Below are 23,410 nucleotides of genomic sequence, written 5' to 3'. Positions count from 1 at the left end.
TTTTTCCTGGACCCCTTTGGTGACAACGTCCGCCAGGGTATCTGACAGCTCCTTGACCAAATCCCTTTGAAGTCTTGTGAAATGTACCGAAATGTTCAAGGACCTGATGGAAAAGGTCGATGATGCATAGACCTGATTCTGAAATCTGTCCATCTTCCTGGACTCTCGGTTCGGGGGATGGACACCAGAACTTTCTTCAGCTAGTTCTTTTTTGGTGGTGGCCACTACCACCATGGCATCTACTACTAAGCCCTTAGCCTAACGTGGTTGGTCTTCTAGAGCAGTAAGGATTTTGTCAGGTCTCCAGGGGACTGGTTCCACAGAGTCAGGAGCCTTCCAAGCCCGCTGAGCAATTAGTTTAATTAAATTGTCAGTGGGCGGGGGTCACCCAGAAGGTAGATGGGCATGCACCAAAAGCATGCAAGTACACAGATTCCGCTGAAGATGGGTTTGTGGACTTCCAATCACCCCTCCATTTTAGGATCTCTAGAATGTCTCCAAAGAATACGTCTTCCAAGGGTGACCGTGGGGAACCCTCCCTTTCATCGAAATCTGTGTCCTCTGTGACTGATTCTTCAGGAGAATCAACATGTTTTCTCTTACACAATCTCTTCGAAGAGGGCTCTTCAGTGGGAACATCTGAGGAGGACTCGGAAGAGGGAGTGCCTTTAGAAGGCAATTCTTGTGACCATGGTGCAAGCTGTCCAGAGGTAGAGGTTGGTGGCTGAACTGAAAAAAGTGGGGTCACGGAGGAAGACACCAATAACCCAGGAGCCATCTGAGATGAAGCAGTGGCGGAAGCTCTTTCCATAGCCTGAAGGAGGGATGGGAACCCAGAACCAAGACAAACTCAGAACCGGTGTCATACCCCTGAAGAGTCGCACCAGACAGAGCAGAACAGAGGTCAGACCCCCTGCCAGCGCAGACAGAAGAGATATGGCCAGCTCCATAGAAAAACTTGGGGCAGTCTCGAATCCCACGGCCTGATGTCGAAAACACAGTCCCAGGGACCCGAAGGTGTCAAAGACACCGAAGCAGCCAAAGCTAGATTGGGTGCCAAAGACAGAAGGGTTGCCAGCGCCAAAGCCATCGGTACCTGAAACACTGAAGTCAAGAGCTCTAAAGCCTGCATCTAAGTTAGAGGAGGAGAATAAGTAGGGGTGGATGGAGAAAAAACCTCTGCATCAGGAGGGAGAGGGGCATAAGAAGAGGATGGGAGACCCCAGGCTGTTAAGATCTGATCCACCAACCTAACAATATCAACCTCAGAAAGACTTCTGGAGTGCATGGATAATCCAGAAGGTGAAACAGGTCTCTATGAATGGACTAGGGAGCTGACCATGGAACGGGTCCAAGCGGTGGAGAACAGATAGACCTGGGTTCTGTAGACACTACTAATTTTGGTACCGTTTGCTTTACTCAGAGGGAAATAGCCACAGAAATGGTAGAAGTGATAGTCGACACCAGTATTGGAGCCATGGCCAAAGTCAGGGCTATGGTAGTTGAACTTGGAACAGTTGTCATAGCCAGTGTAGAAGGCACCGGTGTGGTTTGTGGTGCCAAGAGATCTAGACTACTCTGAGAGCCTTGGAACCTTAACTTTTGGTTCCAAAGATGAACCCTCAGAAACATGTTTATGTTTTTTGACAATCATTGCTGATGGAGACGTCAGCACCGAATGGGAGGATTTTCATCCAGAGGCCAGAGGTGACTGATCAGTCTTGAATAAGGCTTCTTCAAAAGGGGCTTTAAGGAGCCCTTTGAGAATCAGTTTATTCTTCCTCTCTGCCAGAGTTCTGTTACTGAAACCCTAGCAGATGGAACAGTACATAGTCAAATGGGGAACACCCAAACAGTAAATGCAGGATTCATGGTTGTATGAGTTTGACATCTTCCTACCCGCACTCTACACATTGCTAAACCCCATACTGGAGCTTTATGGCCTTTCTGCCATATTCCTGACAAAACAAATAGGAAGGCAGAAAAAGATAAAGGAAGAAAGTTTTAGAAGATAGGATTTCACTCACATAAAAGGAAAGGGAAAAAAATCTACTAACAATAGTAGAAAGGCTACCAACGGTAGAGAGAGGGAAAGGGAAAGACTACCAATGATGGTAGAGGGAGAATTTACCAGCAGTAATGAAAAAAATAAAGCACACACCCTATGGGTAGACAGAGTATTAAAAGATAGAAAGATCTTAAATGAAAAGAAAGAATAAGGTTATATAAAAATATTAAAAGATAGAAAGATCTTAAATGAAAAGAAAGAATAAGATTATATAAAAATATACTTCGCTAAAAGAGAGTTATCTGATGCGTGCTGTCGTAAGAGTAGCAAATGAGATCTGAGGTAATGTGGTGAGGGGCGTTGTGGGTAGACTTGCAGCTCGAAAGGGAATTTTTTGGCCGATACAAGCTATATAACAGTTGAAACAGTTCCAAGGATCGCAACCGTAACCCACAAGTCAAGAATAGATAAAGATTGACATCAGATCTCCTGTTACACGGCCATTTGGTAATTCTTGAGGTACTTTGTACTGTTCCAAATCCTGCCTTCTGTCATACCTAGCTAGTTGTTTCCTTCAGAACAGTCTTCTGGGATGTGAGAGGTTTCTATAATACTGAGGAACAGAACCAAGACATTTCTGCTTCCCAGCCAGTCCTTGAATTACTGTTCTCCTCTGCTAATACAATAAGCTTTTTAACTCTCTATTCAAACAAGATGTAAGTATACAAAGTGGCATCCAGTACCTCTGGCTTAACATCTTCAAGAAAAGAAAGCATTCACATCTAATGCTTAATTACAATTACGTTTCTGGTATTATGAAGTTATACTGGAAACTGCAACTGAGTCTTTCTTTAGGTTCCTGAAAAGATTATGTCTACCCAGTAAAAATATGTACTAACTTTATGCACCACTGGGGGGGGAAAGGCTGTGGATCTGGAGGCTTAATAGTGCTACAGTAAGGTCTTGAAAGGCTTGCAACAGAGGAAGCACTGCCCACAACTATGGTTCCTCTGACTTCATTGGTTTGTAAAACTAATTGTTTGGAAAGACACCATCACTGTCTGAAAAATACAGAACCCCAGGCCATGCTAATAATTTCTTCAAAGAAGGCAACTTCTGTGCAGGTGGAAAAAGATAGGGTTTAAAGAATGTAGCTCTTCAAAATCAGTATCTATGTCCAGGGATGAATCAATATGCTTCACATAAAAGTGTTTCCCTTCCAATGATGACACAGGAGATATTTTCCTTTTCTTTACCTTATTTTTGTACACATTTTTCTCTGATATGCCTGCCAACCCAGTTAGCCACCCACACAGCTGTAGTACGCTAAGACAGTCATTCAGCCACTAAGGACAGGCATTTTTCTTTAAACCTTACTGTTCCCCCTGCCCGAACACAGATATTGGGAAGTTGTGCAACAGGTGCTGCAATGGTGGTCACTTGCATCTATGAGTAACATTACCTTCATAAAGCCCTGCTGGCTCCATTGGGAACTTTGACAGAATATGTGACCCTGTGACATTTGCTGCCATAATTTCCCACAGAAAGGGGAGAACAGACAAAACTTCATCACTTATCTTTATTTCTGTACAGTTTCTCCAGCTCTAGAACCACTAATCAAAGCCAGGTAGTCTGGGGCCTCAGACAAGGCTCCATTCCTCTATGCCACATAGGTGGTGCCTCTCTTTCTTCTTTTAAATGAAGTAGTTTCAGGTGTACATGAAAGCCTATAGATACCATCAAATGTGATGCAATGATCCTCTAAATTAACTGTAGACCATTCAGAGTTCAAAAGACTGACACAGATGCTGTCATCAGAGTCTGTGCCACCTAAGCACCTGAAAAAGCTCTTCTTTGAAAAATGATTGGTAGGAATTTGTACTGGTACACTGGTGAATTTCTGTTTGGGGATGATAATGGAAAACACTTTGCAACCATCTCATTCTCCCAAAAAAGCTCTTCTTTGAAAAAGGTTGGGTAGGAATCTCTACTGGTACACTGGTGAATTTATGTTTGGGGATGTTAACGGAAAACACTTTGCAACCATCTCATACCCCCATTAGGAGTGTAATGAAAAAAACACAAAGGATCCCCTTTCTGAGCAACCCTGCATCTGGTGCAGTTTTTTTATTTTTTTTTTTATTATTATTTTTAACTAAAAGACAATAGTAAAAGTTAATGCTAACACTGCAGTCACAGCATCATCAAGAACATTCTTCCCTTGGGATTCACATATGATATGTTTCATTTTGTCTAGAATTTTCCATGTAGTGGAAAAAAAGGTACATCATTACTGACATTGTCCAAGCTTCGCAACTTTCTAAAGGCTTATCTGCCATTTCTGAAAAATATGGGTATGTTTTTAGGTTTTCTGTCTTTACCTGTGAGTAGGAGGAGAAGTTTGCACTAAGTCAGGCACTATAATCCAAATGTGTTCCAAAAGGGTGAAACCCGCCGTCCTTCCAAGAAAAAACTAGTGCCCAATCTCTTAAGCCTAAGCCAAAGATGTAGAGTAGTTTCATTTTTTTACAAAGACTGATCTGTCCAGCCACAATGAGAAAGACACCCTAAGTGAACAACTCTTAGCTCAGTGTATACTGAACCATGAAGGACTGAGTGAGGGAGCTACTACCCATTATCAGGCTGGGCATACGCAGGGCCAAGCTAATCAGGAAAGAAACTGTGGTGAGAATACCTTGCAATGAGTTATGGTATGAGGTGAGGATTGGGCCTCCCTCAAGCAGTGGAACTGAATATCTGCTTGTTGCTAGGCAAACCCTACTTTTGATATAACTAACAGGCAGTAAACAATGTAGACCTATCTACCCCAGCCTGTCTTCCAAGTAAAATTTTTTGAGATGAAACTCCAATCTACCCACTGCATAAAGAGAGATCCTTCCATCAACACTGTGAAGAACCTTCTTCTGCCAATATGCTTGAATTCCAAAATACTGTCAAAAAAACAGCAAAACAACATGTGAGCATGGAACTTTCTACTAGTAACACGACTTGAGATTTGATGTCTGAGTGTTAAAAAAGTACAAGCAAGTGTGAGGGAATAATGTGGAGTTGAAGCCAAATTTTATTGAAGAGATCATCACAGGTGTATGCCCATCTCCAAGTATGACAACTGCCAGATAAAGATGATGAATGCAAAGTTAGAGAGGATAAACCAAACCACAAGACCCACTCAAGGAGGCACCTTAACAAGTCACTGGATCTAAGTAGATATTCTATTTCATATGAAGTTATGCTTTACAATAAAAGAATTGAATCTGGAATTACAAAGTGTACAGCTCAGTGAAGGAATAAAAATATTATTTCAAATAAATAGTAGTGCACTCCCACAAACTTCCTAAATAGGTAAGGGTTAAAAGCAGTAGCAGAATTCAATACTGCATGCAACAGGTACAAGGCAATCCTTAAGGGTAGTAGAAAATATCAAATGAACAACATTCCTCCAAAATAATGCATTTTGTTTTCTTTTAATAATAGAAAAGAAGGAAAAATTCACCTGTCTCTGAGGACTTTCATAGTGAAAAGGTTCATGTTATTCTGCTCATACATTTTCAAACTGGTGCCATTATCCATCCTCTCCCACAATTCCTTTAAAATCTGTAGTGTGGTCAGTATCCTAGTCTATTTGAATTCACAAGACAGGTGAATGAATGCCCTAAAAGGGACTGTAAGGTGCGTGGTCATATTGGAGGCTGGAGTTCACCAGAAGTACCTTTATGAGACATTATGAAGAGCAGTGTGTGAACTGACCTATGGGAATAAGGAAGGACCCCCATGGTGTGTATGGTCTTTACTTATACATTTTATTACTTTTTTAATTAAAAAAAGGAAAATATTGTCTTAGAGACAAAGTACTTAAGCAGTTCTATAAGAAAGAAAGAGGTGAATCTACATTCATAAGACTGTGTCTACCATGATGTGTGTAGCATGACAGAGTTAGTAACAGCAGGTTCTTGGATTTTTGCGTTCAAGATGCAGCACATTTGAATAGCTTTACCATCTGCCTCCTCTACATGAAAATAACTAAAACATATACACTCACATACACATATACATGCACCCATTACCTTTACTCCACTCAGTACCACAGAAGAGCAGAGTGCCGATTATCCTCTTCAAACGGCTGGTCTATTTATGTTAAAATTGCATGAAATGTCAGGCAGCAATCACAGTTTTAAACACTATTTATGCTTCTAAAGCAAATGGAAGACTATAAAGAAATGACAGGCACGACTAAAAGTCCTGCCCCTTACGAGTTGGGATTCTTTAACCCATGGAAACTCACTATCAGTCAAACATGGCACGTAAACATTAGTCATGAGGCGGTAGTTCAGTGACATGATTCCGTGTCATTAGTTCTCAGTATTATTCACTGTCATGGCTTCTCTTATCTGTAGACTTTCTCCTGTTCTTTTGTTTCAAACAATGTAATGTTTTCCAGTACCAGTGAGCATGCATGGAACTATATGTTACTTTTCATTTTAATGCCATTTTATATTATGTTATTTAATAAAATAAAACAACAGCATAATGTGTAGTACAGCAAAGATGTAAAGTGCAAGAAAGCATTGAGAATATTCCATGCTCTGAGCTAGCCCTGCCACACAAGAGAATATAGTTTGAGAGCAGACCACCTTTTTCCTACATACCTTGATGGAAACCGAAACTGGGTGTCCCGATTTCAGAATATTTGTGTTAACTCTGTGAAGCCCATGGCTAAGTCTCTGAATCAATGCACTTTTATCATAGTAGTTCACACAACTGTCCAGCGAGTCATTGTCCATTTCTGTCCTCAGTCTGTTCATGAGCTTTGTAAATGAATTCTGAGCAGCATTTATAAGTAAGTGACCAGAAGTAAAACAGCTGTGATCTGAGAAGAAAAAATGTACCACTTAAAAACAAAAAACAATCCAGAGTGTCATTGTTGGGAACACACACGTTTATTCTTTACATAACCCTACATAAACACACTAACTGTTTCCTATATGTACTTACTCTTTTTTGATGTTTGAGAGGAGGACATTTGTGCCACGGAATGCAGAAAATCAATTAGGAAGCATCTGGTATAACAGTACCAGATAAAATATCACACTCGTGTATTGCTCCATACTCTGCACTGTAGTCAGATGTTTTTAATGCAGCTATCAAAATTGTATTAAAGCAAAATCAGCAATTAATACCAAATCACCCTCCAGTGCACAAAGACTGAAAATATATACATACAGGCATAGTTTAACGACTAGGGATTGCAGTCTTAATGACACACTATTTATATTCTCAAGGAACAGAACATAATTTACTTTATTCTAAGGCAATTAAAATTTTACAGCTGCAATCATTTATTTCCCTAAGGGGTTCTGGTAATCATGCTTCTCATATAAAACTTATGGGTACCACACACCTAACATGTCATGATTACTGCTAGATTTGTCAAATCTGTAATTAATAAATGAGTTTAATGTAAATAAATCAGTCAGTGCTCTTACTACCAATTGGTATTTCAGATAAAGTTAACTGATTTATTTATGGCTTAATAACCTTCTCTCTCCAATTATCAACAGGTTAGGTTAATATAGCAACTTGTAAGAGAGTTACAAAGGGTCACAGTGTGACAGATTTGTATATTTAGTATGAGATATTCTCTGGAATGCAGTCAAAGAAACTTTGCACATTTTATTAATTTGAATTACCCAAACCCATTTAAGCAGCAATGTGAAGAAAAAAGCTGCAGGAAATAACATGCATTAAGAGTAGCCACAAAATGTCTATTCCTAATGGGATGTTTTAGACAACTCACCACATAATAACAAGTGTGCCATATGCTTAGTGCATATATGTGTCATTCTACACAGCACATATGCCATATGCAGGCTAACCATGTGCTATTATTTCTGATGATACTATTATTCTAACTACTGTAAGCTAATTTTAAACTAAATGCAGCTGTAGACAAATCAAAACATGCTGAGAAAGTTAACTATAGGCTTAATATGTTTTTAACAACTTTACACTGAAACTTTAACTGAACTCAATCAATGAAACAAGTAAGGGTGTCAAAATGAAGACAACAGCAAGGCTGTTTTAGGAATGCAACAGAAATAAAATTATTTTCCCTTTCTTGTGCACATATCAATGACACAAAATCTATGAAAAGGTCCTGCTACAACTGCGCTGCACTCCAAGGAACTGAACAGTTTCATGCTTTCATAAATCAGCAGTCAGAAAGTTCAGCCCCACATTACCGATTCCTTTTGCTCAACATGGCAAAAGGATTCTAAACTGACAACTGTAGGCCTCTCTCTCTGTAAATTACAACATGGCTCCTTGTTAATTTTTTATGTGATTGCTGCACTTGACTAAAACACACAAAAATGTGTACAAATCCAAGACCACTCTGAAAGATGCACTAGGATAAGAGAATAATTCCACAAGGAATTTTGCCATTTCCAAGCAAAGCATTAACACAGCCATCTAGGAGTTTAAGAAAAAATAAACTAATTTTAGTACCTGAATAGAAACCACAATGGGAACAAGTAAAAACATTTATTATTATTTATGCTGCCCTGAATCCATCAGAAACTTTAAAACAAAGGTGGCTGCAAAGGAAACCTCTATAAACGCATGTCTATGTATGGATTTAGTTTTTTTTTTTTCCCTAGCTGGTAACTGCAAAAATCCAAAGTGTTCCTTATATGAAGCAAAAAGTTAACTAGACAATACAAGTAAAATAACTACAAAAAAATCAAAGAAGCTAGCAAAATATGTCTTAAGAAAAGCCACAAAAATATAACTTAAGGGACAGTGAGCTCCAAAAATAAATTAATTCATTGACTACCACACTTAATCCTCTTCAGGACTAACAAGAGCTTGTCCTGGTGCTCACTGGTCACAAGACAGATGAGCTAGTCATGAATGAGGTACCAGCCTACTGCAGGACAAACACAATCCCTTAGCATTCACATGGTATGCACAACTACAGGTAATTTGGAAGAAACTCCAATTTACTTATGGCTCAACTTTCAGATATTGGAGGAATCTGATGCTCACAGTGAAACCCCCATGGACGAGAGAAGGCATGCAGAATCTGCAAAAGAGGCACCATAGTCAAGAAATGAATTGAAGAACCAAGCACTGTAAGTTCCAAAAATACCACATATAACATAAACATGCTTTCAGGGCTGTTTTCAAAGTATAATTTAAAGCGATAAACACTGTCCATATTGCCAGTAAATCTGAATACTGAAAATGGTCATGGTGTTTAAATAAAAGAATGTGCTAATGTTAAAAACTTTAATGGGCCAGCAGTTTTGCCACAGTTTTAACTGCTACATTTTTACTGCAGCATTGCCACAGCAGATGTGCAACAGTGACACAAGCCTGCAGGCAGAAATCTTCTCTAATAAAGTGTACACTGAAAGGTTAAGAAAGATTCTCCAGTGAGTGGCAACTGTAGCTAGCAGGGCCAGTGACACACAAAGTAAAAATAGGGTGCAGACTTTTCCAACAATATAGCACACTGTCACCACTAAAAGATTAAGTTATGAAAGTGCTAGCAAATTAATCTCTCTCTTAAAAACATCAGGTTTTGTTTCTCATGCAGTAACCTCCACTCCATTATGATGCCAACACAGAGCAAAGTGAACTACTGAACAGGTTCAAAGTTTCACACAAAACGCTCTAACGCATACAAATATACAATACAGCACCCTTCTGTCTATAAAATGGTTTCTAATGACTGAAATGTAAGCAGGCTTCAAATTATTCTCCAGAACCTTCTGATGTATGCTAACAATGCAATTAATGTTGAGGCTTAGACAACCACTATGCAAAATTACTGTCAAAAAAGAAATGAGTGAAAAAGAGTTGGATGGTTTTCACTGGGATTACTTATGGCTGGTTTTGGAAAAATACAAACTCACAGTAAATATTATTGACCTATTCAAAAAAAGTTACAGGGGCTCAAGCAGCCATGCTCAAGGAAAATGCTATAGTAACAGCCAGATTTAACACAGAGAGGGAAACAAGACTGAGCTGTCTGATCTGTCCATTGCTATTCAATGTTTATCTGGAGCCCCTGGCCTGACAATTAGGTCTGAAGTGATGAAGAAGCTGGGGAGGGAGAGGAGAAGTGGATGTAAAAACTGCACTGTTTGCTGATGATATCATACTGTATATAAAGGAACCAGGAGAGGTAATTCCCTGCTTATTTGAAATCCTGGGTCAGATTCAAAAGATATCAGGATATAAAATAAATTCTGACAAAACCAAAGCCCTTTGTTTGAATTATATGTCCCCAAATATAATTTGGTCTAAAATTACTGGGTCTATCAAAAATTCAGTTCAGCAAACAGCATTTTCAGTGCACTTACATCGAACATGCCATTTGCCAAACTGTTCATACTAAGATCAGCGAAGATTGGAACATTCGCCTTTTCCTTACTGTAGTGCGATCTCGGAGCTGGTATATATAATTAGTGTTGGGGGGGGGGGTGCAGCCTCCCACAAGAGGAGAATTCAATAAACGGTATTTCCGATGAAATGCCATTCGTCGAAGAGGGGTTTTGACGATTTAATATAGACCCAAAATTACTCATACCTATGTGGCCATTATCCTTTAAATATCTATGAATTTAGTTTACCAGAAAATGAAGATACTCAGGAAGAAGCTTGGTAGCAGGTTAAACAGCAAGTCCATTCACAGTTAGGGAACTTGGAGGTTTTGGAAAATGATTTTGATCAGAGAATACAAATGTTTGTGGCCCCACTAATACTATATGTGGCACAATCACTACTCTTTGTCTGGGAAAGAGATTCTGCGACAACATGAGAAAGGACATAATTAAGCTTGTTTGAGACAGACAAAAAAGCCCAGAGTGAAATGGCAAAATGTATTTTTGTTTATTTATTTAACATTTGTTTACCGGGAAAGTCCAACTTGGAACAAAGCCAATTTTCAACAGAGGCCCAAGAACAAGCACTCCAGACACGTCTTTACATGTATTTCCACTAGAAATGGAAGGGTTGGGACTGCCAAACTTAATATAATAACAAACAGCTGCCTAATTATAGCTGATTTGTTTATCTGCAAAACACTGACTATACAGCAAAGTGGAAAAAATGGTACTAGGATATACAACTTGAATTAAGGGATTGGAGGATTTGAACATTTGCTCCTAAGCTACAAATATGTTAGGGCATATGGGTCAAAAACAACAGATATAAAAACTAGTAGAAAGACTTTTCAAGCTTAAAGTGCATCAGGATTGGAAGTTTGAAACGTGGCCCACAGGACTAACACAGATGACATTTCAACAGAAGTAAAAAAAAAAAGGGAGGGTGGCAACGTAAGTGCAAGGTATACTTTTGGGAGCAAATGAAAACAATGCAGGAAGAATTAGATTGGGAAAAGTTTGGACATGAAAAGCAAACTGCAGTTAGAGAATGGTTTGAATAAAGGGGGCATATGTTTTAGTGAAACATGGCATGGCAGGTAAAGTCTAGGGTTTGGAAAGACCCTAAATGGCTGAAATTATAACAGAAGCCAAAGCCACCACAGGAAAGCAACAGGATCTAGTAGGAAGAATCTATAAGGTTTTAACACAGGACATTTGGGAAAGAAAGGGTACATCATCACCATTAAGTACCCCTTTCAATCATAGTCTAACAGAATGGAGAACAGCAACAGTTATTCCCCTCTACAAAGGTGGCCTAGCAAAAGACATGGGGAATTACAGGCCAATAAGCCTGACCAGCCTCATCTGTAAGGTCATGGAACTTATCATGATGGACCTCATAAATGAAGACACAGGCGACCTACAAACCCTGGATTCTACTCAGTTTGGCTTTGTCAAGGGCACATCATGCCTGTTAAATCTGGTGGATTTTTTTGAAAATGTGACCAGGGCCACTAACGAGAGCAAAACTGTGTACACAGCATACCTCGACTTGGCAAAGGCTTTTGACACAATCCCACAATCAAGCATTACCAATAAACTTAGCAAACTGAATATAAGCCCCTTTGTTGTAAGATGGGTCGCCAAATGGCTCACAAACTGGACACACACTATCAAAGTGGGTGACTCCACATCAACCAGCAGACCTGTTAACTGTGGGGTGCCGCAGGGTTAGTGCTGGGCCCCCTACTGTTTGGTATATACTTCTCAGAAGATCAGGTCAAAACTAAGGGGTTGTGGCTGCCCAAGGTTGCAGACGACTGCAAACTGGGTGCAATTATTGAATCCCCAAATGATGTCAGTATACTCCAGAACGGTCTTATGCAGACCAACGACTGGTGTATTAGGCACAGTCTCAAACTGAATGCAAATAAATGCATTGTCATTCCCTTCATCAGAAACAATGTCCCTTCACACTATCAAATCAACAATACTCCAGGATCCCACGAAGTGGTAAGGGACCTAGGATCACAGGATGTCTGTGACTAACTTCAACCACCATGTGTCTACTGTAGTAAGGAAGGCTTTCTACACAGCACACTTGCTAAGTAAAGGCATCACCTTGAGAGCAAAAGAGGTTATAACCCCTCTATACTCAGCACTAATCTGGCCCATAATTGAGTACAATGCCCCATTCGACATGTACTGTACAAAGCAACTGAAGAGACCTCAGAGTTTCTAACAAAGATGATCAAGGGACTCCAGCACGTACCATACACAGACCGACTAAAGTCCCTGCCACTGTACTCTGTATCGTACCGACTGCTTAGGGGAGACATATGCCTGGCTTATAGAGCAATCTCAGATCCAAACCTAAAAAACTTGCTGCATATCCACAAATCAAACAGGACTAGGACTACCTGTTCCAGGGACCTAAATATGGCCTGCAACTTAAATAGGACATGCTGAAAGGACAGATTTATCTCCCAGCAACTGCTGCATCTTTGGAATAGGCTACCTATTTCATGTGAAACAGAGCACCTCTATGACACTTTTCAAGAGAAACCTGGACGGGTGGATGGCATACGGTAAATTCTTACTGGGAATAGTGCCCATAACCCTCCTGGACATGGGCAGCTATTACTAAATGCAGTCTTTGGTATTAACTAAATTTCGACAGTATTACACTGGGATGAAAAGACTAGATTTGAAATGACCTCCAGGTCAATAGCCTAGTAATCTTTTATGATCCTATGAAAATTTAAAGAGTGGAAGGACAAGGAAAGGAAAAGTTTAGATGTGAAAAACTGGATAGAAATCTATACCATTCCAAGTAAGACAACTTGAGTCAAAAGATTTAGAATTTTCATCTGGAAGTGCCTCCACAAATATTTTTTATACCTGAACAGTTGCATAAAATATTTCCCTGTGTATCAGCAAACTGTTGGAAGTGTGCTCAAAGTATAGGTGGAGATCGGACATTCATTTTTGTCCTATGAAAACCTGATGTCCTTTAAAGGAGAGTTGCAAAGATTAATTGGAGGTATTATGGGTCAGGATTGGATTCTAACTAAGGAAGCCTACTGATTAATAGGGTAGCAAGACCAAATATGAGTACGACTCAAAAGGTATTGGTAGCATTAATTCTGATTATAGCAAAAAAAGGTAGTAAGTAGAAGGTGGAAAATGAGGATTGAGCCTGTGTTTGATAAATTTAATTAATTATTAGAGGAAGTGAAAAGTACGGAGTTGGCTACATTGAAAGACAGCCAAGGTAAAAAGCTACAGGAGACACGGGAGATACAGAATGAAATGAAAGTAGACAATCAGGTGTGGGGGGGGGTTAAGTTAAACTATGATAAGGCAAGATTATACTGTAAGAATTTTGAGGGATGGATTTTAAAAAGTGAATGGCACTTCTGGGAGTACTGTCTCGAGGTATAAGGTCAGGATAAAAGAATCCCTGAATTCGGGCAAATAACTTGACTTATATTGTAAATTTGTTGGATGCCAGTTACCGCTGGGTGAATTATAAAAAGGAGAAAAGAAGTACCGGACAGAATAACTATTCTAAACTGCAATAAAGTTAAAAACTGGTGGAAGATTGGCAAAATGGTTAATTTGTTTACCTTACAGATGCAAGGTACAGGGTTTGAGTCTCACATGGGGTAATTAACTAGGCTTAAAATGGATCACAAAAGAACCTTGTGATCCTATGAAAAGCAGCTAAATAAAATAAAAAAGAAGGAAAGAAAGAAAGAAAGAAATTAATATGCCACATGCAACAACACAGTTCAGAGAATTCACAGACCGGTGACCATAAGGAGCACTGTTATCTATGTACAGGCAATGGGTGTGTAGCAGCATAAAGCAACATAGCCTCAGATCAGTTGTACTACTTGGTGTTAAGAATGGAGTGCAAGGCCTGTGATGTCTTCTGACAGCCAAGAAAGGTAGCCAGCAGCTAAGACAGCAATTTAAGATAATAACCGATGAGCAGATTATAGCTAAATCAAGTACATATAAGATGATCACTGCACAGCTATGAAGAATACATGCAAGTTGCTCAGTCCATAGTTAGGGCAGATGAATGATTTCTGAGTAAGTACCAGTGGCAAAGCTTTTACTGAAGTCAGATCAAAGATAGATGAGTAGGATCTTCTAAACAAAGAACTTGTGTGCAATCATAAATGAGGCCTGGGAACAGCTGCAGTTCTTCAGGTATGTGTACTGTCATGTGGTCATAGGGCGTAGCATCTGAAACAGATCTGCTTTGTACAAAAAAAAATAAAGCTACAAAGACAACAATATGTGCCACTGCCCTACACAAGTAATGGTTTCCAGAAGGATTCTGCATCTCTTGTACCACAAAATGGTAACATCTGCTCATTAGAAGAAAAGTGATGCAATCATGGCAATCACACAAACACAGAATGATACAAAGAATATATAAGAAGTGCAAAGAGCATGCACAATTGCTTACACCAGGCACAAATTTATCTCACTACTGCATTAATGAAAAGGACAATAGCTTAAAAAAATGGCTGCCCAAGGAGGAAGGATGGTACCCTGCCACAATTCCCTAAGAATAAATGTGGAAATGTCAGCTGTTGTGAACAGGATGCAGAAGATGTGCTGTGAGGACAAAGTACAGTTTTGTACCTACCATAAATGTAGATGTTCGAGGATCCACATTGCTGCAGTCCTAACTATTGGGTAGTCCGCTGTCCAGTCGGCCCGAATACCAAAGTATATGGCTGACGTCGGTCAAGGCGCATTAGACTGACGTCAGTACGTCAGGGTACTAATGCGCATGACCGACGTCATATCCTCAGTCTTTTCTTGCCCCAGATGTCAGAAGACCCTAAAAAGACAAGGCCAATACCAAAACCTGCAAACATACCTGCACCAAAAATATGTACAATATATACAAAAGTACCAGAATATAACCTCACCTACACAACCACCCCTAAACACAGAGGGAAGGAGGGAGGGTAAATTGGACTGCAGCAATGTGGATCCTCGAACATCTACATTTATGGTAGGTACAAAACTGTACTATGTTCTTCATTCCACATTGCTGCAGTCCTAACTATTGGGTAGAATCCCAAAGCAGAGGTAAGGGAGGCTGGCAAATCATAAGGAAACAGGAGCTGACAACATGCCTTGCAAAATAGCTGTGGCAAAACCAGCCCTAGACTTAGAGTAGAGAGGAAGGTGATAATGCTTAGAGAAAGTATGCACTGAACTCCAAGTAGCTGCCTCCAAAATATCCTTAGTTGCCACGGGCCTTAGAAATGCTGTTGAAGTGGCAGTAGCCCTAGTGGAATGAGGCTTAATCCCAGCTGGAATCTCCTTGCCATGATGGGAATAACAAAATGCAATGCAAAACCCAATCCACCTAGAAATAGTTTGTTTTGACACAGGCTTGCCCTGCGAACTCAAAGCAAAAGAAACAAACAACTGCTGAGACTGCCTAAAATCCTTAGTCCTGCTTAAATAATAACGCAATTGCCTGTGTACATCTAAAGTGTGCAAAATCTTTTCCCCTTTATTTTGGGGATCTGCATAAAAGTAGGCAAATGAATAGTTTGGTTTAAAGCCACACTAGAAACCACCTTAGGCATAAAGGATGGATTAGTTCGTAATGATACCCTATCCTTATGAAAAATCAAAAGGCTCAACCGCCATAAGGGCCTGCAACTCCAAAACCCTTCTTGCAGAAGTAATGGCCAACAAAAAGCAGTCTTCCATGACAAGTATTTCAAGTCAGCAGTAGCCGCAGGCTCAAAAGGTTGTAGAGTAAGTTTCTCCAACACAAAATTGAGATCCCAAGCAGGAGTAGGAGCTCTACGTGGGGTCTTAAATTCTTTGCCCCTCTAAGAAATTGCTTGAACAAAGGATGCGAAAACAATGGTGGATCACAATCATAGTGAGCTGAAATTGCTGCAGCATGAATCTTAATGGAAGAGAAAGACAAACCTTTGTCCAATAACTCAGTAAGATATTGAAGAGCCACATTCAAATTAGGCTCAGAAATCTCCAAATTGTTTGCTGCACTCCAAAATAAAAATCTCTTCCATTTTTCTGCGTACACCTTCCTTGTACTAGGTCTTCTGGCTTCCATAATCACATTTAAAACTTGTTGAGGAAGTTGAGACCTGCTGTGTTTCAAAACAGAATATGCCAGGCTGTTAGATGAAGAGAGTGGAGCTTGACATTGAGCAGGTGACCGTCCCTCTGAGACAACAGGTGTGGAATCACAGGTAAAGGCCATGGAGGCTTCCTTACCAGACTCCTCAGTAATGGGTACCAGTGTTGCCGAGGCCAATCTGGAGCTATTAAAATCATCCTTGGCTTGTCTTGTCTGACCTTTAGGAGCACCTTTGGGAGAAGAGGCAGAGGTGGAAAGGCATACACATGAAGATTTTTCCAACTGAAAGAAAGAGCATCCACTTTCCAAGCTGTGTGATGAAACCTCTTTGTGCAAAACTTTGGCAGCTGGTGGTTTAGTGGAGAAGCGAACAGATCTATGTCTTGAGTTCCCCATGACACTGTCAATTTTTGAAATACATGAAGATCCATGATTTGTCTGCTTAACACATCTGCTAAGGAGTTCTGTGCTCCTGGCAGAAACCTTGCCTGAAGAGTTAGTTGCAAGCTGAGCGCAGTCTCCCATAAAATCATTGCTTGCCTGCACAACGGGTAAGAATGTGTTCCCCCTTGTTTGTTGATGTACCACATGACAGTTGTGTTGTCTGTTAGAATCAACACCTGCCCTGGAAGAAGTAACTTCTTGAAAGCCATTAATGCAAACTGGACTGCTAACATCTCTTTCATGTTGATATGTAGATGCTGTAGTCTGGCAGGCCACTTGTCTTGTATCCACTTTCCATTTAGATGAGCTCCCCAAGCAATGTCTGAGGCATCTGTCGTTAGAATCTGACTCGCCTCTGGCCGGGTCACAGAGAGTCCCTTGTTTAGGTGACATTCCTGAGCCCACCACAAAAATTCCTTTTGAATGCAAGGTATTATTTGAATGACAGTGTCCAAATCCTAGCAGTGCTGTGTCCATACATTTTGAGATACCATTGCAGCTTCCTCATATGCAATTTGGCATTGGGAAGCACCAGAATACAAGATGCCATGAACCCTAAGGCTTGAAGGACTGTCCTTGCAGTCAGCCCGGACTGAAGAGATAGGTGATGGAAGTAACTGGAAAGATTCTTTTGTTTGTCCGGGGTTAAAAGGCCATCTGGGCTGCTGTATTCAGTCTCACACCCAGAAAGCACATGTCTTGAGAGGGTACTAGACTGGACTTTATTTCGTTCACAGAATACCCTAGGCATCTTAGCACTGCTATCACATATTCCAAATGCTGTAAAAGGTCTTCCTTTTCTTGAGCCAGAATCAGGCAGTCGTCCAAGTAAGGATAGATTTGAATTCCTTTTAGTCTGAAGTAAGCTATCACTGGAGCCAGAACCTTTGTGAATACTCTGGGCGCAGTAGATAAGCCAAAGGGCAATGCAGAGAACTGATAATGAAAATTTCCAGCTCGAAAACGCAGATACTTCCTGCAACTTAGTCTGATAGGCACATGAAGGTAAGCTTCCTTGAGATCTAAAGTTACCATCCAGTGATCTTTGCCCAGCAGAGGTAAAAGCTGTTGTAACGTCAACATTTTGAACTTGGGAATGTCCAGATAAGTGTTGAGGATAGATAAATCCAAAATTGGTCTCCACGTGTTCCCCTTCTTTGGTACTTGGAACAGGCGAGAATAAAATCCTAGGCCCCTTTCTGGCACAGGAACTGGCTGAATGGCCCCTATTTGGAGCAACAGAGAAATTTGCTTGTGAGCCTCTTGTCTTTGTAGAGGAGGAATGTCTGGCATGCCTTTGAAAGGAGGCAAGGTATGGAAATAAAACCTGTAACCGTGGTGAATGATATCCAGAACCCATCTGTCTTGGGTAATTAAATCCCAATTTTCTTTGAAAAGAGACAGCCTTCCTCCCAAAGGTGCTGCCAGGCGAGAATGTACTGGCAGCTGAAAAGGCAGGTCATTGGGTCTGTTTACGAAAGGACTGACCCCTACCCTCACCAGAAGTCTGAGCAGGTGAACTCCCTGTTCTAGGCCTAAAAGAACCTTGAGCTCTGCCCCTACCACGTCTAGACCTACCCCTAGACTTGGAATCATAAGCAGGATATGTCCATCCCTTAGTAGGCCAATTTCTACTAAACTTTGGAGGCTGCACCTGCAAAAAAATCCTTAACAGTTTGCATAGACTTAGCCTTGTCCTCCATTTTCTTTAAAACTGCTTCCACAGGCGAACCAAACAACACATCAGACTGTAAAGGAGCATCCAAAATCCTTGTCTTAACATGCTCAGCTAAATTCTGATCTCTCAACCAGGCGTGCCTACGAAGAACAGAACCAGTGGCAGCCACCCTCGAGGAGGCCTGCACAGCATCAAAACCACACTGCAAGGAATGCTTTCCCACCTGTTCAGACACATGAACTAAATCCTGCAACTCTTTACACTCAATACCTTCAGCCAGAGCATCCACCTTAGACTTCAATTGTGAAAGGAGATAATTCTGATATTTTAACATGTGAAACTGACAATTCAACGCCCTCATGGCTAAAGTGGAAGAAGTATACACTTTCTTTCCCCATCTATCCAAAGCCCTTGCCTCTTTATCAGGAGGAACAGGAATTTTAACAACAGAAGCCTTCACACCTTTAGGCCCCTGAGAGACAGTTTCCGGGTCTGCCCTAGGACTCTTAAAAGATACTTATGAGCCTCAGGCACCCTATAGTACCTATCCGGTTTAACTGGGGCAGGAGGCAAAGAATCAGGATTCAGGAAGCCTCTGCAAAAACATCTTCTACCACATTCAGAACAGGAGGTATAGCTAAAGGCCTATGCTGGGGTAAAAACAAGAATTCCCTAAGCCTCTTCCTGGAATCAGAGAAATCTTGACCTTCCCATTTAAAATGCTCCCTCATGGAATGCAGAGTCTCTGAGAACGAAAAATCCTCAGGAGGCGAAGCTGAAGGAGTAGAATCATCCACATCAGAATCAGAATAAGGAGGATACTCCTGCAAGTCTTCAGCCGAAGACTCAGAAGCCTCCGAACATTGCTCAAAACTCTCAAACTCAGGTTCCACCCTAGGCCTCTTATCAGGAGGGGGAATAGAACCTCTAATCATAGTAATCAAATCCTCTGCCATTTTTAGCATATGCTTCTTAGGCAAAGACCCTGAAACACTCGGAGAAACCCCCACTGAAGCTAAACTAGGCCTGCCTCTTAAAGAAGCCTTGGAAACAGAAGGGGAGGCCCTAACCACCTTAGGAAGAGAGGGAAGAACAGCTACCTGAGAAGCCCCTTCAGCCTGGCCTACTTCCTGAGAGGACACATCCTGTAACAGTAAAGTCTCTCCCTGAGACTCCAAAGAAACTCCTGGCAAAACCTCCGGCTCCACTGAGCCTTCTAAAGAACCGCCGTCCGGGACTGTCGGTTCCTCCACTCTAGGCTTTGCTGCTTTATCCTTGCGCTTTTTGGCCGAAGCGGGCGTCGGAGCATCCGACGGCATTTTATAATTACAACGCTTCCCAAAACTAACCTGGCACAGTCTAACCTTCTCTTAATAGTGCGTTTGTTAAATCTAGCACAAGAGCGGCATCCAACAACGTCGTGCTCAGGCCCTAAACAAGGTATACACAAAGTATGGTAATCCCTATGAGGTATCTGTTTCCCACAAGAAATACAGTTATTCACTTTTTCTGACATCCGGTTAAATACTGAGGCAAGAAAAAACCAAAATATTCCCCAACGGGGTACTTAGCCAACTTTGATTCGGTCTGAAACTCTGACTTCAGAAACTTTCAGAACGCCAACCTGCACTCGCAAAACTGCTTCTGCATCGGACCATGCGGCAAAAAAGACTGAGGATATGACGCCGGTCATGCGCATTAGTACCCTGACGTACTGACGTCAGTCTAATGCGCCTTGACCGACGTCAGCCATATACTTTGGTATTCGGGCCGACTGGACAGCGGACTACCCAATAGTTAGGACTGCAGCAATGTGGAATGAAGAACATCTACAATAAGCTGCAGACTTAACACAATGGTCAGGACGTGAATGTAGGCAAAGGGCTCACTGTGGAACACACAGCTAATGATGAGGGGATAAAAAGCAACATCAAGCTCACATAAGATAATTAAGTTATATCATGCAATGACTATGATTAAGGCATTGTCACTGAATAATCATATACCCCACATTCTATATATCCATGCACTGTGGTTCTATACATAGTGTGCGTATATTTGACACTGATGTCTTCTTATTTTTCGCAGCAACACAGGTAGACTTCAATGCAGTGTTCCAGCAGCTATGGGGGGAAAGTAAATAACACGTTCTTGCAGGATCATGTACAGTGAGGACACAATATGCTCATCACATGCCACATGTTCATCATGTGTGCATACAAGACACATCATCACATGCTACATGGCTCATCAAGTGTGACAAGACCCCTCATACTATCTGTGGGTCACAGCTGCAGCTTGGTCCTATATCATTTTCCATTCATGGCTACATAAGCACCAAAATGTGAACTGGTAATACAGCAACGAGGGTTAAGTCTATGTCAATAATGCATGTTCTACTGTAAATATGGTTTTAGGACTCATTCATCACTTCCATGTGTATATATATATATATATATATATATATATATATATATATATATATATGACTATTAAGCAAGTCATTAACTATATTAGTGCTCCTAATCTGCAAAAATAAATATCCTTGTTTAAGCTGCCAGCAATAATGCTATTATGTCAGCTAGACACAGTAGTACAAGCTAGTCACTTTAGCGCTGTGCAAAGGCAGCCATATCTTAAGAAAACAGTGCAAATACAACATTCAGCTATTCCCTAATCCTAAACACCCCTTTTATTTACCATGGGACTGATTGTCTCAGTCCTCTGAAAAGCTACCACCACCTCCATGAATCTTGATAATTGCCTGATTATCTGTGCAAAATGCGGCCTATCTGACCCCTACTTAACCTCTTTAATCTAGACCTCTCAACTGGTTACATTCTTGAAGATGGAAAACCACTATTATGATGTCATTACACAAGGATGGCCCAACCATGGACCCTGGTAACTATAGACCTATTATTTCACAAGCTTCATATGTAAAACTGTGGACCATATTATCTCAGACCACATAAATGCGGACAATGCAGATCTCTTAACCTTTGGACCACATCAATTTGGTTTTGTCAAAAGAAGGTCATGCCTCTACTTTATTAGTTTCTTTGAAAAGTAATTGAAGTAGTGGATAGTGGTACTGCAGTAAATACAGTACATTTTAACCTGGCCAAGGCATTTGACACTAATCCCTATGCAGGTATTATTGACAGCCTTGTAAATCCTTATGTTTAAGCGAATAGTTAACTGGTTGTTTAACAGAACCCATAGGGTTAGTGTCATAAGTACCACTTCTGAAAGCAAAAAAGTTACCAGTTGTTTATCACAAGATTGGGTATTACGTCCCGCATATTTGGCATCTAATTCTCAGACTTTCAAGCCAGCATCCAAGCCTATGCTTATTTAAATAACAGTAAAAAATTCAGAAATTGGCAAAATACTTTGTTCAAACAGTCCAAGTAAATTCCAAAAAAGAAAGTATACCACGGCTAGAGTGCTGTAAAAAAATTTAATTCACCATAAAACAAAAGCAATAAAAAATGGTAAGCGCTTTCACAGTCCATTATACAACTGCTTCTTCAGACCTAAAGCCACACACAGCCTACTTATACTAATAAAGGCCCAATCAGCAGGCAGCATTAATTAAGTCATCCCATTCACTCAGACAGGTTGCAACAAACAGAGAAGCTTTGATGTGTAAGGTTTCGTGCTTTCAAAACTGGTTTCAAAGAGACCCTGTCATTAACTTGTCTAGTACATGCTGGGCTAGGGCATTCATAGTTTTTTCATATTTTTGTGTCATTAACATGCTCTAGCACTCTAGCTTTCAAGTGTTTGTTAGTTTTCCCTATGTAATAGGCATGGCATACCACGCAGTATGAAAAGTATATCAAGTCCTTAGTTAGACAGTCCGCATAAAAGGAAATCTCAATAACAAAAATTCAGCATAGGGTGTACAAACTTGTTACCTATATGTATAAACCTGCAGGCCTTACATCTACTACAGGTAAATGTCCCTTCACGATCTGATAAGGGGATATATACATCCCAAATGTTCTTATAGTATAACTGCCTCTTCAAGGACGGTCTATTCCTGAGCATGTTAATGAAATAAACCCTATTTTATTGCTTTTACTGTTTTATGGTGAATTTAAGTTTTTACAGCACTCCAGCCAAGATATACTCTCTTTCTTTTTGGACTATGCTTATTTAAGTTTACAGATGACTGTAAATGGAGTGATGTCATTTGATCTTCTACAAGGTTGTACCATTCCATAAGGGCTTTCACTTGTTTGGTGGCTTTCTGGAAAGGGGTGGACTTTAGAAGTATTTCAGAGGCAGCAAACTACAGTTGTATAAGATGAATTCACCTTAACAGTAGCTGTTTCAATGATCACAGCTGCAGAAGCCTTAGCAAAAAGGGTTATATCCTGCCAAGGATATAACATTCAGCTATCTTACAAAAAGTGTCAGGGTACCTTCCATGCCCACAAACTGTAGGGCAGCTCGAGCTAAGCTGACTAAAAAATAAATTTGGGCACAAACAGAGAGGAAGGCTAAGTCCTGAAAGAACAATGCTAGGATCAACAAAAAATAAATGTCCACACCCGGAAAAAAAAACACACCAAAAAACAAGGTGGATGGAGAGAGGGAGGAAGGGAAGGAGCAGCTACTGCAGTGGCGATCATTCAAATATCTACTGTTATGTTAAGTGCAACTTACACAGCTGTACTATGGTCTTCATATTGATCACTGTTGCA

General features: G+C 40.6%; 1 protein-coding gene across 3 annotated transcripts in view; it reads right to left on the bottom strand.

Annotated features, from left to right (window-relative positions):
* The window catches only part of CCDC171 (coiled-coil domain containing 171), a 3,960,104-nt gene that overhangs the window by 1,423,110 nt on the left and 2,513,584 nt on the right, over nt 1–23,410 (bottom strand). For all 3 annotated transcript variants that reach the window (XM_044061288.1, XM_044061289.1, XM_044061290.1), the window contains exon 18: nt 6,676–6,896. In XM_044061288.1, coding sequence (XP_043917223.1) covers nt 6,676–6,896 — 221 coding nt within the window. The remainder of the gene's footprint in view (nt 1–6,675; nt 6,897–23,410) is intronic.

Source organism: Protopterus annectens, chromosome 2.part0 (genome assembly GCF_019279795.1).
Source record: "Protopterus annectens isolate FY-2018-M chromosome 2.part0, PAN1.0, whole genome shotgun sequence".
NCBI lineage: Eukaryota > Metazoa > Chordata > Ceratodontiformes > Protopteridae > Protopterus > Protopterus annectens.
This window is presented reverse-complemented; position numbering and strand designations above follow the sequence as displayed.